Source organism: Gymnoscopelus braueri (assembly GCF_963280865.1).
Source record: "Gymnoscopelus braueri genome assembly, chromosome: 3".
Taxonomy (NCBI): domain Eukaryota; kingdom Metazoa; phylum Chordata; class Actinopteri; order Myctophiformes; family Myctophidae; genus Gymnoscopelus; species Gymnoscopelus braueri.
In genome coordinates this window covers 634,062-651,578 of record NC_137612.1, presented here as the reverse complement: position 1 = coordinate 651,578, position 17,517 = coordinate 634,062, and the positions used below count along the sequence as shown (strand labels likewise).

General features: G+C 39.1%; 1 protein-coding gene across 2 annotated transcripts; it reads right to left on the bottom strand.

The window, feature by feature from the left end:
• Window positions 1-3,887: 3,887 nt before the first annotated feature.
• Window positions 3,888-17,250, bottom strand: LOC308082172 (complement C1q tumor necrosis factor-related protein 4-like). Of its 2 annotated transcripts, none has more exons than XM_080423837.1 (6): window positions 17,172-17,250; window positions 15,322-15,498; window positions 14,002-14,187; window positions 8,714-8,910; window positions 6,931-7,017; window positions 3,888-4,958 (listed from the first exon to the last, which is right to left on the bottom strand). In XM_080423837.1, exons 2-6 carry the CDS (start codon window positions 15,485-15,487, stop codon window positions 4,812-4,814), a joined length of 783 nt encoding a protein of 260 aa, XP_080279963.1. In that variant the 5' UTR covers window positions 15,488-15,498; window positions 17,172-17,250; the 3' UTR covers window positions 3,888-4,811. The 2 variants fall into 2 exon arrangements, with proteins under 2 accessions (XP_080279963.1, XP_080279962.1); XM_080423836.1 differs by having other exon boundaries at window positions 8,714-8,903; window positions 13,992-14,187; window positions 15,322-15,492; window positions 17,172-17,235.
• Between the last annotated feature and the right edge of the window lie 267 nt (window positions 17,251-17,517).

Here is a 17,517-nt window from a genome sequence, read left to right as displayed (position 1 = left end):
GCCAATTTGTGCAACAAAAAAAAAATGTCACAGTACTCCTACAGATTTTTTCGGTACACAGTATCTCTATAGACATTAAACGAAACGAGTCTTTCAGATCTTTCATATTCCATCCTGATTGGCTAAAATGGCTTCCAAAGTTTGCAGGAGTGCTCCGTTTTGAACAAAATGCCTGAAATCATGAACATAGCATGCAATCTCCGTGAAATTCTGCACGCATATTTCCACTATGCCGAGGAAGAAATGCCACTTGAATATTTTCAAATCAGCCTCATGGTGGCGCTATAACAGGCCGATTCGTGTTTTTACCTATAACTACACACATCTGTGTAAAACTTTGTATGCACACTCTCTAGAGGCCAAGGACACTTTTCTTTTTTATATTACTTTATATTATTTTGTCCAAACATCATGCAAATCGGTACACATTATCTCTATAGTCAAGTGATCAAGATGGTTCTGTCCAATTTCTTATATTCCATCCTGATTGGCGAATTGCGAACATTGCTGGCCCACAATAACCTACCTGACCTGGCGGAGACCTGTGCTCCGAGGAGCACTTTTTCTAGTTATTATTATTTGTATTATTATTATTATTATTATTATTATTCATGGCTCTACCAGTACATTATTAACCTACTGTTTTTAATTGAACGTAACGAGTAGGGCCTACGGCTTGTGCCGGTCCAGATTAGCAAGATATAAATCCTACATAATACCTGTTCCCTTAGTACTATCTATCTATCTATCTATCTGTCTGTCTGTCTGTCTGTCTGTCTGTCTGTCTGTCTGTCTGTCTGTCTGTCTACCTATCACCTCTAGTAGGTTACAGCTGGTTTGGATCTTACCAAACAGCTTCTATATAAACAGTGTTGTGGAGCATTAAGCTACATGTAGCTGAGCTACGTAGCTTAGTTAGGTACATTTTGCAGTAGCTTGCGGTAGTTGAGCTACATTCATATTTGTGAACCTCGTCAAGTAGTTAAGACACTTTTTGGGTAATTTTTTGTAGCTTAGCTACTCAGTTTACAAGCTGCAATTTTGGGCATTAACATGAAATGAATATATTCATTTTGATTTACCATGGCTGTGTTCTTGTACCAGAACCCCCTTTGAAAAAGCCAGGACTGTCCCTTTTTCTTCCATTCTGATTGCTTTGAGGGCATGTCACATGACAGGCCAACAGCTGCCTCTAACCGGCCTCTGATTGGCCATGATGCCGGTCTGAGGGACACCAGAATATATGAACATATGCCAATATATGATAAGTATATGCAGAATATACAGTATGCTGCATACATGCCATATTCAGGATCATATATGTGGATAAATAGTACATATTCAGGTTCATATATGTGCATATATGTGGATAAATAGTACATATTCAGGTTCATATATGTGGATAAATAGTACATATTCAGGTTCATATATGTGGATAAATAGTACATATTCAGGTTCATATATGGATAAATAGTACATATTCAGGTTCATATATGTGCATATATGTGGATAAATAGTACATATTCAGGTTCATATATGTGGATAAATAGTACATATTCAGGTTCATATATGTGGATAAATAGTACATATTCAGGTTCATATATGGATAAATAGTACATATTCAGGTTCATATATGTGCATATATGTGGATAAATAGTACATATTCAGGTTCATATATGGATAAATAGTACATATTCAGGTTCATATATGTGCATATATGTGGATAAATAGTACATATTCAGGTTCATATGTGGATAAATAGTACATATTCAGGTTCATATATGTGGATAAATAGTACATATTCAGGTTCATATATGTGGATAAATAGTACATATTCAGGTTCATATATGTGCATATATGTGGATAAATAGTACATATTCAGGTTCATATATGTGGATAAATAGTACATATTCAGGTTCATATATGTGGATAAATAGTACATATTCAGGTTCATATATGTGCATATATGTGGATAAATAGTACATATTCAGGTTCATATATGTGGATAAATAGTACATATTCAGGTTCATATATGTGGATAAATAGTACATATTCAGGTTCATATATGTGGATAAATAGTACATATTCAGGTTCATATATGTGGATAAATAGTACATATTCAGGTTCATATATGTGGATAAATAGTACATATTCAGGTTCATATATGTGGATAAATAGTACATATTCAGGTTCATATATGGATAAATAGTACATATTCAGGTTCATATATGTGGATAACAGTGTTGGTTTCGTCGACTAAAACTATGACGAAAAATGTTCGTCGACTAATTTTTTTCACTGACGAAAACGAATCAAAACTAAAGCTATGATGACTAAAACTAAGACTAAATATATTGACAATTTTATCAACAAATAAAAACTAGACTAAAATGTTAGTGAGGGATCTAGTGGAGATAGAAGAGATCCAGTAGAACTAAAAGACAAGTCATTTTATGTTTGGTTGCGCTCGGGTGTTGCGCTCTGAAAATAGCCGATCTACAAGCTCACAATGCGTCGCAGCGCGACGCATTGTGAGCTTGTAGATCTGCTATTTTCAGCATGCAACCAAGTGTAAAAGCAGGCATTACGACACCATCAAGGCACCGCCAAAATACATTAAAGTCGACTAAATCAACTGTAGATTTAGTCGACTAACATCTTATATTTAGTCGACTAAAAATAGGCTAAAACTACAACATTTCAGATGGCTAAAATATGACTAAAACTAAATGGAATTTTATTCAAAAGACTAAGACTAAACTAAATCAAAATGTGATGTCAAAATCAACAATGGTGGGTAAATAGTAAATATATGTCTCATATATAGCTCACACGTCCACATATATGCCACATAATATGATAAACATATGTTGCATATAAAAAAATATGTGTTCATATATTTAAAAAAAATATATCCTTTCTGGTCCGCGAAATGAACCGGCAGCCGGTCCATGGTATCAGAAAGGTTGGGAACCCCTCATACCTCAGACTTTCCCCACTAGCTGACGAAGGCGGTCGCATTCTTTCTCTCCTCCTGACCCTTATCTCTCCACCTCGCCTCTCTACACTGTATCCACGAACAATCCCGGGTGAAAACATGGATAATATTATTAATTGGTCTTTAAACGCAATAGACAACATTTTCTCAACACGGAAATCTGGACCGGAGGGCCCCAGCTGCCCCGATGGGACTTATTTAACCGGATACATGGGGGACTCCGACTATAAGTGGAGAGTTCTGTGTCTGGAAGTTCTGTCGGTGGAGGACATTGAAGATGTCTATAATTTCGTTCTTACGATAACAGGTTTTTTGCTGATTGGAATGGGCATTGCACCATTGTATCGGAAAATTGGCAGCTGCCCTGGAAGGAGCCCCCAGGCTGCCTGTCATGATAGTAGAGCTGGGCAGAGCGCTGGCGACTCAGACGGGTGTGACCACTGAACTGAAACGCGACACGAATAACATCAACGAGAGGGTCCTCAAGCTGGACACCAAGCTGGACACCATCCTGGCATCGATCTTGGAGAGAGAGTCCAAGCTAGACATCAAGCTGGCATCGCTCTCTGAGAAAGAACACATGTTGGACAACATCAAGACATCGGTCTCGGACATGAAACGTGTTGTGGATGACATCACAGCCAGAGGCCGCACACTGGAAATCACCGCTCTGCGGGGCGATATGAACATGATTAGAACCAGGCTGGATGGGCCAGCATGAAAAGAAAAGTAGATAAATTGTCTGCTTCGGCTAAACAGATGAATATGGATTATTTGGATCGATTTTGTCAATAAACTGCATGTAATCTAATCTAAGTGTAATGATATATAAATGAAATGGACGTGTGTTTGACCAGCAGTTTAATAAGAAACAAGTCATCACACATAATTATGTTATTGATTTAATTAAAAGTCTTTAATAGAAACAAAATGAAAATATGAAATTGAAATAACATTTTAAGTAATTTAAATGCCACATGATGCAATAGTAATGGTCAGTGGTGGTACATTTACTTAAGTAAAATTTGGAGGTATTTGAACTTTACTTGGGTATTTCCAATTTCCAATACTTGTACTTCTACTCCACTACATCTCAGAGACAAATATTGTACAATTATACAATTATTTGAAAACTTTAGTTACTAGTTACTTTGCAGATATAAATTATTATATTATAAAGCATACATTATCCACTTCAGCCCTATTTTATGACTAGGCTATTTGAAAATAGCCGATCTACAAGCTCACAACGCGTCGCATCGCGACGCGTTGTGAGCTTGTAGATCTGCTATTTTCAAATATTTTAGTTCTTTTACTTTTGGTACTTTAAGTATATTTTGATGCAAATACTTTTGCACTTTTACTCAAGTACATTTTTAATTCTGGACTTTTATTTGTAACAGAGTATTTCTATACTGCAGTATTGATACTTTTACTTAAGTAAATAATTTGAGTACTTTTTCCACCACTAGTAATGGTTCATCTAATCAAGTTCTCCTCAGTGGCTGGAGGAATTGATCTGAATTTGCACACAGCCATTCACCATTACCATGTGCATGGAACCGCAAAGCCCGTTTTTCGATTTCACCAAATCTCAGCTGTTTATAACTGCCTCCCGGGTTGCCAGATCATGTGCGCATATCCCCCCACGGAGTCGACCGGGTATGGACTAGTTAGTAATGGTTAATCAAGTCAAGTTATAGTTTATGAATGTAACAGAATATATCAGTAATATAAGTAATATAGTAGTAGTAATATATTAGTAATGGTCAGGTTGGTTTCAGAAGAGGAGGAACCCATGGATTGGTTGGCTTCAGAAGAGGAGGAACCCATTGAAGACGATCTCTTTTTCCTGGGTGTCTGCTTTCTGTGCATCTGATTGAACGGGGTTGTCTTTGAAAGCCTCTAGCCACACCCTCTGACCCCGGGCCAACTGCAAGACCACGCCCCCTGACAGCATCTGCAATGACGTCACCACCATCATCATCTTCATCATCATCAATCTGTCATGGATACCAGTGTATTGAACGTTTAATGAACCCACTAAAACCCAGAGGGCGTTCGTGTCATTTTAGATTTGAGCTATGTAGCACATTGGTTCTCAAAGTGGAGTCCAGGGACACCAACGGGTCCTTGGGAGGATACCAAGGGGTCACCAGCTAAACTAGTTAAAGGTGTATTTTGACCCACGGTTTTCTTACCTTTGCTATGATGTTATGACATGAATGGTACATTAGAAACATGTCATAACTCCATACCGGGTCGGCCACAGCTAAAAACGTGCGCCTATGGTCCTTGCGCTAAATGGTGGAAGTCTCAAGATTGAAATCTCGTCTAGCGAGACTTGCGGTGGGGCGCATTCAAGACAATCATGTTGCATAGTGTTCTGTCACTGTGAACGTCACATCTCACCACAAACAAAACTAAACTAGAAAAAGTGCTCCTCGGAGCACAGGTCTCCGCCAGGTCAGGTAGGTTATTGTGGCCTCCTGGTGGCGCTATAATAGGCCAATGTGAAAAGGGTGGCATTTCTTCTCAGGCCTTTCAGGGCAATCAGACACTGCATTCATGATTTGAGGCATTTTGTTCCAAAAATTTGTTTTGCTATATTAGACCTGCTAGTGGCGCTATAACAGGCCAATGTGAAAAGGGTGGCATTTCTTCCTCGGCCTAGTAGAAATGTGCGTGTGAAATTTCACGGAAATCGCAAGCTGCGTTCATGATTTGAGGCATTTTGTTCAAAACGGACCAATCCTGCAAACTTTGGAAGCCAACCTTAGCCAATCAGGATGGAATCAAAAAAAATCAGGACAGATTCAGGTTGATCACATGACTATAGAGATACTGTGTGCCGATTTTTATGACGTTTGGATCAAATTTGTAGGAGTAATAGAAAAAATGGGTTTGCACAAATCGGCCTCCTGGTGGCGCTATAACAGGCCCATGTGAAAAATTTGGAGCAGAGGTTCTGAATTGGCAGTGTGTGTGTGCACACACTCCCTCAAACGGTGCCGGAGATTAGCTGCTAACGGACGGACACACGGACACACGGACGGACACACAGACACACGGACGGACAGGGTGCAAAACATACTCTCTCACCATGCCTTTCGGCCTGGCGGAGACAAAAAAGCTAATAAAATACGCAATTTAGCGCAAGGACCATAGGCGCGCGTTTTTAGCTGTGGCGGACCCGGGATGGAGTTATGAAATGTTTCTACTGTACCATTCATAGGATATCATCATATATATATATATATATATATATATATATATATATATATATATATATATATATATATATATATATATATATATATATATATATATATATATCCATTCATAGGATATCATAACATCATAGAAAAGGTAAGAAAACCGTGGGGCAGAATTTAATATGGCGTCACAATCACCATTTTAGTCAGATTTTATACTTTGGCTATTCAAAAATAGCAGATAGAGTATACAAGGTCACGTATGAGCTTGTAGATCTGCTATTTTTGAACAATTGTGAAAATGTGTGCATATCTTTAAATATACGGTATATATTTTTTAAAGCCAATACATTCATTATGTATAACAAATACATATAAATACATTCATTATGTATAACAATTACATATAAATACATTCATTATGTATAACAAATACATGTCATTATGGGGAATCCTTGATATAAAAAAGTTTGAGAAACACTCATAGATAAAGATATGTATATATATATATATATATATATATATATATATATATATATATATATATATATATATATATATATATATATATATAATGATACAGCAATAAAGGTTTTCCAGAAAACTGTTTTTTAGAAAACATTTGTAGAATATGTGTGTATGTATGTATGTGTGTGTATGTGGTGTGTGATGTTGTGTATTGTTGTGTATGCGGTGTGTATGTGTGTGACCCCTGACCTGTGTGTGTCTTCTTCTGGTGTTGTGGTCACAGAAGCCCATGTCCTGATCTAGAGCCTCGCTCTTCAGACTTATACACATACTCACCTACACACACACACACACACACACACACACACACACACACACACACACACACACACACACACACACACACACACACACACACACACACACACACACACACACACACACACACACACACACACACACACACACACACACACACACACACACACACAAATGATTATAATTAACACATATACTCAGCTACACTCATTCACACACAACAACAATAACACATGGTTATAATAATGATCATGTTAATAATCATCAAACACGTCACATGTACACTTTGTATTAACATCTCTCAGCTCCTCCTACTATGTGGGTATTTGTATGGTGAACTTCCAGTGGTGGAAAGAGTACTCAAATGTTTTACTTAAAGGGATTCTAGGCAAGTTCAGAGATCAAAAAAAGAAAAAAACGGTTGTCAAACAGTTAGTACTGTTGACTGATAACCCCTTCAGCCAATCAGCAGTTCAATCCCCTTCAGCCAATCAGCAGCTCCTTTTCTCCATCCCCAGCCAATATGACGCAGGGGGACTTTAGAAGGGGCCATGCCGAAAATAGGTTGCTTTATTCGGATACATACGTGTCACTGCCCGCCCCTGCCGGTTCTCTGAATTTTTCTTTTTTAATAGGCTCTGTCATGATTAATTGACCACATATATGAAGTTAAACAACTCAATTCTATCAAAACGATATCTTAAAAGTAAATTCCGTGCCTCAAAAAAGAAGTTTGATGTGTATGTTTTTGAGACCACCGCACCTGCAGTCAACCTTAACCAAAGGACAAAGAAGCAACAGTTTTCCTTGTTCTTTAGTTTGCAAAATATTACATTTTACATATCGTTGTTGTCGTGTAGAAACCTCTTATCTCCATATTCTAACTTTTTGTGTTTTTTTGGTAATTAACTTCCTATTTGATCATACTACAACGTCACACAAAAGCACATAAAGCAGCAGATCTACAAGCTTCGAAATGCGGCGCGAAGCGGTTTGAGCTTGTAGATCTGCTGCTTTTGCCATTTTTTATTTGAATCCTGAGAAGTAACAGTTTTGGAACATATGAGGTTTCCACCGGACAGAGAAGATAGATAGATCATACATTAAGACATAGTAACAGATAGATCATACATGAAGACATAGTAACAGATAGATCAGACATGAAGACAGAGTAACAGATAGATCAGACATGAAGACAGAGTAACAGATAGATCAGACATGAAGACAGAGTAACAGATAGATCATACATGAAGACATAGTAACAGATAGATCAGACATGAAGACAGAGTAACATATAGATCAGACATGAAGACAGAGTAACAGATAGATCAGACATGAAGACAGAGTAACAGATAGATCAGACATGAAGACAGAGTAACAGATAGATCAGACATGAAGACATAGTAACAGATAGATCAGACATGAAGACAGAGTAACAGATAGATCAGACATGAAGACAGAGTAACAGATAGATCAGACATGAAGACAGAGTAACATATAGATCAGACATGAAGACATAGTAACAGATAGATCAGACATGAAGACATAGTAACAGATAGATCAGACATGAAGACAGACTAACAGATAGATCAGACATGAAGACAGAGTAACATATAGATCAGACATGAAGACAGAGTAACAGATAGATCAGACATGAAGACAGACTAACAGATAGATCATACATGAAGACAGAGTAACAGTACATATATCATACCTTGGTCAAGGCATGGAAGACAAAGTAATAAAGTCCAGGCACTCTGCAGGTGAAGCGTCCGGTGCTGATGTCCATGTCTTCTCCAGGCTTGTTGACGACTACAGTCTGGTAGATGATTGGCTGGTTGTAATCGGGGTAGGTGCTTAGCGTCCGAACCACAGAGAAGGCTGAGTGAGGCGCCTGCGAAGGACTTCGGGCTATGGGAACACAAGTCAACAAATAAAACACTGTTTGCGGATTTACATGTCATACAAAGATAATTCAATGTGCTTTACAATGAGGGGTCTGTCTGTCTGTCTGTCCGTCCGTCTGTCCGTCTGTCCGTCTGTCCGTCTGTCCGTCTGTCCGTCTGTCAGTATTCATTTTGTCGACTAAGTCACTGAACTAAATAAATACTGAATAAAAACTAAGCTATGATGACTAAAATTAAGACTAAATATACAGACAATATCGTCAACAAATAAACTAGATAGTGGAGAAGAGATCCAGTAGAACTAAGACTAGTGGAGAAGAGATCCAGTAGAACTAAGACTAGTGGAGAAGAGATCCAGTAGAACTAAGACTAGAGGATAAGAGATCCAGTAAAACTAAGACTAGTGGAGAAGAGATCCAGTAGAACTAAGACTAGTGGAGAAGAGATCCAGTAGAACTAAGACTAGTGGAGAAGAGATCCAGTAGAACTAAGACTAGTGGAGAAGAGATCCAGTAGAACTAAGACTAGTGGATAAGAGATCCAGTAAAACTAAGACTAGTGGAGAAGAGATCCAGTAGAACTAAGACTAGTGGAGAAGAGATCCAGTAGAATTAAGACTAGTGGAGAAGAGATCCAGTAGAACTAAGACTAGTGGAGAAGAGATCCAGTAGAACTAAGACTAGTGGAGAAGAGATCCAGTAGAACTAAGACTAGTGGAGAAGAGATCCAGTAGAACTAAGACTAGTGGAGAAGAGATCCAGTAGAACTAAGACTAGTGGAGGAGAGATCCAGTAGAACTAAGACTAGTGGAGAAGAGATCCAGTAGAACTAAGACTAGTGGAGGAGAGATCCAGTAGAACTAAGACTAGTGGAGAAGAGACCCAGTAGAACTAAGACTAGTGGAGAAGAGACCCAGTAGAACTAAGACTAGTGGAGAAGAGATCCAGTAGAACTAAGACTAGTGGAGAAGAGATCCAGTAGAACTAAGACTAGTGGAGGAGAGATCCAGTAGAACTAAGACTAGTGGAGAAGAGATCCAGTAGAACTAAGACTAGTGGAGAAGAGATCCAGTAGAACTAAGACTAGTGGAGAAGAGATCCAGTAGAACTAAGACTAGTGGGGAAGAGATCCAGTAGAACTAAGACTAGTGGAGAAGAGATCCAGTAGAACTAAGACTAGTGGAGAAGAGATCCAGTAGAACTAAGACTAGTGGAGAAGAGATCCAGTAGAACTAAGACTAGTGGAGAAGAGATCCAGTAGAACTAAGACTAGTGGAGAAGAGATCCAGTAGAACTAAGACTAGAGGAGAAGAGATCCAGTAGAACTAAGACTAGTGGAGAAGAGATCCAGTAGAACTAAGACTAGAGGAGAAGAGATCCAGTAGAACTAAGACTAGTGGAGAAGAGATCCAGTAGAACTAAGACTAGAGGAGAAGAGATCCAGTAGAACTAAGACTAGTGGATAAGAGATCCAGTAGAACTAAGACTAGTGGAGAAGAGATCCAGTAGAACTAAGACTAGTGGAGAAGAGATCCAGTAGAACTAAGACTAGTGGAGAAGAGATCCAGTAGAACTAAGACTAGTGGAGAAGAGATCCAGTAGAACTAAGACTAGTGGAGAAGAGATCCAGTAGAACTAAGACTAGTGGAGAAGAGATCCAGTAGAACTAAGACTAGTGGAGAAGAGATCCAGTAGAACTAAGACTAGTGGAGAAGAGATCCAGTAGAACTAAGACTAGTGGAGAAGAGATCCAGTAGAACTAAGACTAGTGGAGAAGAGATCCAGTAGAACTAAGACTAGTGGAGAAGAGACCCAGTAGAACTAAGACTAGTGGAGAAGAGATCCAGTAGAACTAAGACTAGAGGAGAAGAGATCCAGTAGAACTAAGACTAGTGGAGAAGAGATCCAGTAGAACTAAGACTAGTGGAGAAGAGATCCAGTAGAACTAAGACTAGTGGAGAAGAGATCCAGTAGAACTAAGACTAGAGGAGAAGAGACCCAGTAGAACTAAGACTAGTGGAGAAGAGATCCAGTAGAACTAAGACTAGTGGAGAAGAGACCCAGTAGAACTAAGACTAGTGGAGAAGAGATCCAGTAGAACTAAGACTAGTGGAGAAGAGACCCAGTAGAACTAAGACTAGTGGAGAAGAGATCCAGTAGAACTAAGACTAGAGGAGAAGAGATCCAGTAGAACTAAGACTAGAGGAGAAGAGATCCAGTAGAACTAATACTAGAGGAGAAGAGATCCAGTAGAACTAAGACTAGTGGAGAAGAGATCCAGTAGAACTAAGACTAGTGGAGAAGAGACCCAGTAGAACTAAGACTAGTGGAGAAGAGATCCAGTAGAACTAAGACTAGAGGAGAAGAGATCCAGTAGAACTAAGACTAGTGGAGAAGAGATCCAGTAGAACTAAGACTAGAGGAGAAGAGATCCAGTAGAACTAAGACTAGTGGAGAAGAGATCCAGTAGAACTAAGACTAGCGGAGAAGAGATCCAGTAGAACTAAGACTAGTGGAGAAGAGATCCAGTAGAACTAAGACTAGCGGAGAAGAGATCCAGTAGAACTAAGACTAGCGGAGAAGAGATCCAGTAGAACTAAGACTAGCGAAGAAGAGATCCAGTAGAACTAAGACTAGCGGAGAAGAGATCCAGTAGAACTAAGACTAGCGGAGAAGAGATCCAGTAGAACTAAGACTAGCGAAGAAGAGATCCAGTAGAACTAAGACTAGCGGAGAAGAGATCCAGTAGAACTAAGACTAGCGGAGAAGAGATCCAGTAAAACTAAGACTAGCGGAGAAGAGATCCAGTAGAACTAAGACTAGCGGAGAAGAGATCCAGTAAAACTAAGACTAGCGGAGGAGAGATCCAGTAGAACTAAGACTAGTGGAGAAGAGATCCAGTAGAACTAAGACTAGTGGAGAAGAGATCCAGTAGAACTAAGACTAGTGGAGAAGAGATCCAGTAGAACTAAGACTAGTGGAGAAGAGATCCAGTAGAACTAAGACTAGTGGAGAAGAGATCCAGTAGAACTAAGACTAGTGGAGAAGAGATCCAGTAGAACTAAGACTAGTGGAGAAGAGATCCAGTAGAACTAAGACTAGAGGAGAAGAGATCCAGTAGAACTAAGACTAGTGGAGAAGAGATCCAGTAGAACTAAGACTAGTGGAGAAGAGATCCAGTAGAACTAAGACTAGTGGAGAAGAGATCCAGTAGAACTAAGACTAGTGGAGAAGAGACCCAGTAGAACTAAGAGTAGTGGAGAAGAGATCCAGTAGAACTAAGACTAGTGGAGAAGAGATCCAGTAGAACTAAGACTAGAGGAGAAGAGATCCAGTAGAACTAAGAGTAGTGGAGAAGAGACCCAGTAGAACTAAGACTAGTGGAGAAGAGACCCAGTAGAACTAAGAGTAGTGGAGAAGAGATCCAGTAGAACTAAGACTAGTGGAGAAGAGATCCAGTAGAACTAAGACTAGAGGAGAAGAGATCCAGTAGAACTAAGACTAGTGGAGAAGAGATCCAGTAGAACTAAGAGTAGTGGAGAAGAGATCCAGTAGAACTAAGACTAGAGGAGAAGAGATCCAGTAGAACTAAGACTAGTGGAGAAGAGACCCAGTAGAACTAAGAGTAGTGGAGAAGAGATCCAGTAGAACTAAGACTAGTGGAGAAGAGACCCAGTAGAACTAAGAGTAGTGGAGAAGAGATCCAGTAGAACTAAGACTAGTGGAGAAGAGATCCAGTAGAACTAAGACTAGAGGAGAAGAGATCCAGTAGAACTAAGACTAGTGGAGAAGAGACCCAGTAGAACTAAGAGTAGTGGAGAAGAGATCCAGTAGAACTAAGACTAGAGGAGAAGAGATCCAGTAGAACTAAGACTAGTGGAGAAGAGACCCAGTAGAACTAAGAGTAGTGGAGAAGAGATCCAGTAGAACTAAGACTAGAGGAGAAGAGATCCAGTAGAACTAAGACTAGTGGAGAAGAGATCCAGTAGAACTAAGACTAGTGGAGAAGAGATCCAGTAGAACTAAGACTAGTGGAGAAGAGACCCAGTAGAACTAAGAGTAGTGGAGAAGAGATCCAGTAGAACTAAGAGTAGTGGAGAAGAGATCCAGTAGAACTAAGACTAGAGGAGAAGAGATCCAGTAGAACTAAGACTAGTGGAGAAGAGATCCAGTAGAACTAAGACTAGTGGAGAAGAGATCCAGTAGAATTAAGACTAGTGGAGAAGAGATCCAGTAGAACTAAGACTAGTGGAGAAGAGACCCAGTAGAACTAAGACTAGTGGAGGAGAGATCCAGTAGAACTAAGACTAGTGGAGAAGAGACCCAGTAGAACTAAGACTAGTGGAGGAGAGATCCAGTAGAACTAAGACTAGTGGAGAAGAGATCCAGTAGAACTAAGACTAGAGGAGAAGAGATCCAGTAGAACTAAGACTAGTGGAGGAGAGATCCAGTAGAACTAAGACTAGAGGAGAAGAGATCCAGTAGAACTAAGACTAGTGGAGAAGAGATCCAGTAGAACTAAGACTAGTGGAGAAGAGATCCAGTAGAATTAAGACTAGTGGAGAAGAGATCCAGTAGAACTAAGACTAGTGGAGAAGAGACCCAGTAGAACTAAGACTAGTGGAGGAGAGATCCAGTAGAACTAAGACTAGTGGAGAAGAGACCCAGTAGAACTAAGACTAGTGGAGGAGAGATCCAGTAGAACTAAGACTAGTGGAGAAGAGATCCAGTAGAACTAAGACTAGAGGAGAAGAGATCCAGTAGAACTAAGACTAGTGGAGGAGAGATCCAGTAGAACTAAGACTAGTGGAGAAGAGATCCAGTAGAACTAAGACATTTTATGAATATATAAATCAGGCATTATGACGCCATCGCGGCCACAATGATTTTTTTTTTGTCGACTAAATCAACTGTAGATTTAGTCGACTAAAACTAGACTAAAAGTTAAACATTTCAGGTGATTAAAATATGACTCACAACTAAATGGAATTGTATTAAAAACACTATGATTACTATATTAATTATAATAATAAATTATAGTATAATAATATATAATTATGACTTAAAACGACAGGAAGGTTGTCACTGCTTCGTACCTCGTCTGGCCGCTCCTCCAGCAGGTCCCGGGGGTCCAGACAGACCAGGTGGTCCTTCAGGTCCTAACTCCCCCGACAGACCCTTCAGACCGCTCACTCCAGGAAGCCCGCGGGTCCCGCGTTCCCCCTTCAGTCTGAGGAGGACGCCGGGATCCAGCACCGACGGACCAGCATGCACTGGGGCTGCTGGAGGAAGTAGACTCGTATTTATTCCACTTTTACTTAAAGGGATAGTTCACCCCAAAAAGTATTTACTTTCTATCAGTTACAGTTACACCCCATGAAGCCTTGAATTCATGGAGATTTGTTAGTTTTTGTCTCATTCCTGAGACAATAGTTTGATGACCGGTGGAAAGATGCTGATGTATCCGGTAGGAGACTGAAAGGAGACTCTTTGAGTCTCCTACCGGAAATACACCCGCTCATCAGATTATTTTGCCCCCCATTCATTATGCTGGTCATAAATATGGGGTAAATAAAGTTCATAAAGGAGGGCGTATTTTCTGTACTCATTAAATGACGTGCAATTCTCAAAGGGGTTTGTATATCACTGAGACGTGCGTATGACCAGGTGTAGCACATGATTAATCTGGAAGGCTGCATCCAACAACATCCAACTTCAACGTCACCATCCTGAACAGTGTTGCCATGTCCGCTTATTATTTGGCTTATTTGTTTTGTTTCTAAAGTGTAGTTGGTTATTTGGTCTTGCTTCACAATTGTTCAATTATTTTAACCAGTGGTTCTCAAATATTTTTATGTCATGGACCCCCAAATTAATATGTAGGCTAATTTATCCTTATAACCCCCATCTGAAAATGTTTTGTGCCAGCTGGAGCCCCGTACCAGATTTGTGTTGTTAGAATGTTTAAAAAATCTTCCAAATATTCCACATTTTATTTCAAGATAAAAAAAAATGAATAGCAGATCTACAAGCTCACAACGGTTTAATTAAAGTGCTCATAATGGCCTAAGTGCCAGTTGCTTCTTTTGGGCTTGTTTTCCTAGATCTGGTTGCTTATTTCTCTCACAACATCTGGCAACGCTGATGCAAGTTCAACTCGACCGTCCCTCGTCTAAAGATAACAGATGCGGCGTCGCATCGCCTTGACAACTTACTGTTCTTTCTGGAAGCGGATCACGTAATAAATGCTCTCATGTGTAATGAGATATAAAGAAGTTTAGAAAATAGGCGATCTGCAAGCTCACGACGTGTGGCAATGCAACGCATAGTGAGCTTGTAGATCTGCTATTTTTGAATCTTGAAAATTTCCACCACTGAGAAAGAGTTGAGGGGAGACGGGTGGAGGTGAGTTTTACCTGGCTCTCCTTTCTCTCCTTTGGGACCCAGCCACCCGTTCCTCCCCGCCACTCCCACCTCTCCTGGTTGGCCATTTTGGCCTCCACACACATCCTGTGATTGGCTGGCTGACAGGAGCAAAGCCACGCCCACCACCAGAGCTGCAGGCCAATCACGTCCCATCATGGTCTCTAACGCTGCATGCAATGACATTACATGAAATGACAGTCAATCATACTTATTGTCATCCATTAAAACAATAAATAAAGATATTTGAATTAAGTAATATAGAAAATGATGACAAAAAAAGAGAAAACTAACCAGAAGATTTTGTGTGTTAAGACATAATAATGTATAACTTCATTAAAACAACCCGCAGTTAGTAGTTTTTGTTTCTTTGAGTAAAAGTCCTGTATTCACATTTTTACTTGAGTATTGGCATCAAAATATAGAGTAGGCCTAATTACCAAATATAATAGCAGCCTATTATCTCATTATGCAGAATGTTTAGGTTGTGAATAGATTTTGAACAATTGAGAAAATTCATCCTACTCCTTTTGGGACATTGTTGTTGTTGTTGTTGTTTTCTTCTGTTTTATATTCTATTTGTCTTTTTTAAACAGTATTGGCCCCTTAATGTAATGAGTAATGCATTAACTCAGGGGTGATGTAACTTTAATGATCCACACTCACTCCAGATTGCATATACTGTCGGGCCGTTCTATGTCACACAAAAGTAGCACAAATAGCAGATCTACAAGCATTGCGACACGTTTTGAGCTTGTAGATCTGCTATTTGCAGAGCTTGTAGATCTGCTATTTTGAGCTTGTATATCTGCTATTTTTGCTTTTGAATTGGAATAATGTTTTTTTTTTTGCTATTTTTGAATTGGAATCCTGAAGTAGTACATTTCTTATTGCATGTTTAGAATTGTAAAACAGCTGAAATCAATAATATATCAGTGTTCTGATATTAACCTGCCAGTTGTCCATGTATGCATTAATGTGTTCATCTCTATAATGTTGCAGCTGATTAAGATGGAGCTGATTCTAATAATGGTAGATTAACCTATACTAATTCATCATCATTTAACACTTAATGTATGTTTTGTATTAATAATCTAAATCTGAAAAGTTATCAGTAACTTAAAGCATCAAATAAGTGTTAATAATGGAGTAAAAAGTACAATGCATGTATGTGCAAGTACAGTACTTGAGTAAATGTACTTAGTTACATCCGAGCAGTGCCAGTAGCTTAGTGGTGATAACGGCCAGAAGAACAAACAAATCTCATAAAGATGTTTTAAACATGGTTACAACATATTAAAGTAATGTTCAATACCTAAATACAAACAACATGAAGGCATTACATCAGTGGTGGAAAGTAACTAAGTACATTTACTTAAGTATGGTAGCTACTTAAGTACAATGTTGTGGTATTTTTTACTTTACTGGAGTATTTCCATTTTTCAGTACTTTTACTTCTACTCCACTACATCTCAGAGGCAAATATTTCACTTTTACTCCACTACAATTATTTGACAGCTTTAGTTACTAGTTACTTTGTAGATTTTCATTATTATTACAAAACATTACCTAGTTCAGCCCTATATACATTTTGGCCATTTGAAAATAGCAGATCTACAAGCTCACAATGTGTCGCGATGCGGCGCATTGTGAGCTTGTAGATCTGCTATTTTCAAATGATTTGTATTCATTTTTCATTTGAAAAGTTGTGAAACGGGACATTCTGCATAATGACTACTTTCTACTTTTGGTAATTTAGTACTTTTTGAATCCAATTTGACCAATACTTTATATCCATAATAATAATAATAATAATTGTGGAATTATTAGACATTTTACTCACCAGAATGTGTGTTACAATGTAGCAGGGTTAGGTGATCTGACAGATCTCTCTCTCTCTCTCTCTCTCTCTCTCTCTCTCTCTCTCTCTCTCTCTCTCTCTCTCTCTCTCTCTCTCTCTCTCTCTCTCTCTCTCACACAATATACAGTGTCAGCATGGAAATGAAACTTGGCCTCATGTTGTTTATAGCAGCAATTCTCAACCTTGTTTTAATTCCAAAGACCAATGTGGCCAAAGACCCCCAGTTTGACCTGCATGAGGCCAAAGACCCCCAGTTTGACCTGCATGAGGCCAAAGACCCCCAGTTTGACATGCATGAGACCAAAGACCCCCAGTTTGACATGCATGA

Excerpts from the sequence above, each read along its gene's own strand:
- LOC308082172 (XM_080423836.1), bottom strand. The coding sequence starts at position 15,487 with ATGATGGGACGTGATTGGCCTGCAGCTCTGGTGGTGGGCGTGGCTTTG. Across the intron at positions 8,904-13,991 it reads GCCAGACGAGGTACGAAGCA|TCCTTCGCAGGCGCCTCACT; the intron begins GTGACAACCTTC and ends CATAGCCCGAAG. Across the intron at positions 4,959-6,930 it reads CCAGAAGAAGACACACACAG|ATGCTGTCAGGGGGCGTGGT; the intron begins GTCAGGGGTCAC and ends ACGTCATTGCAG.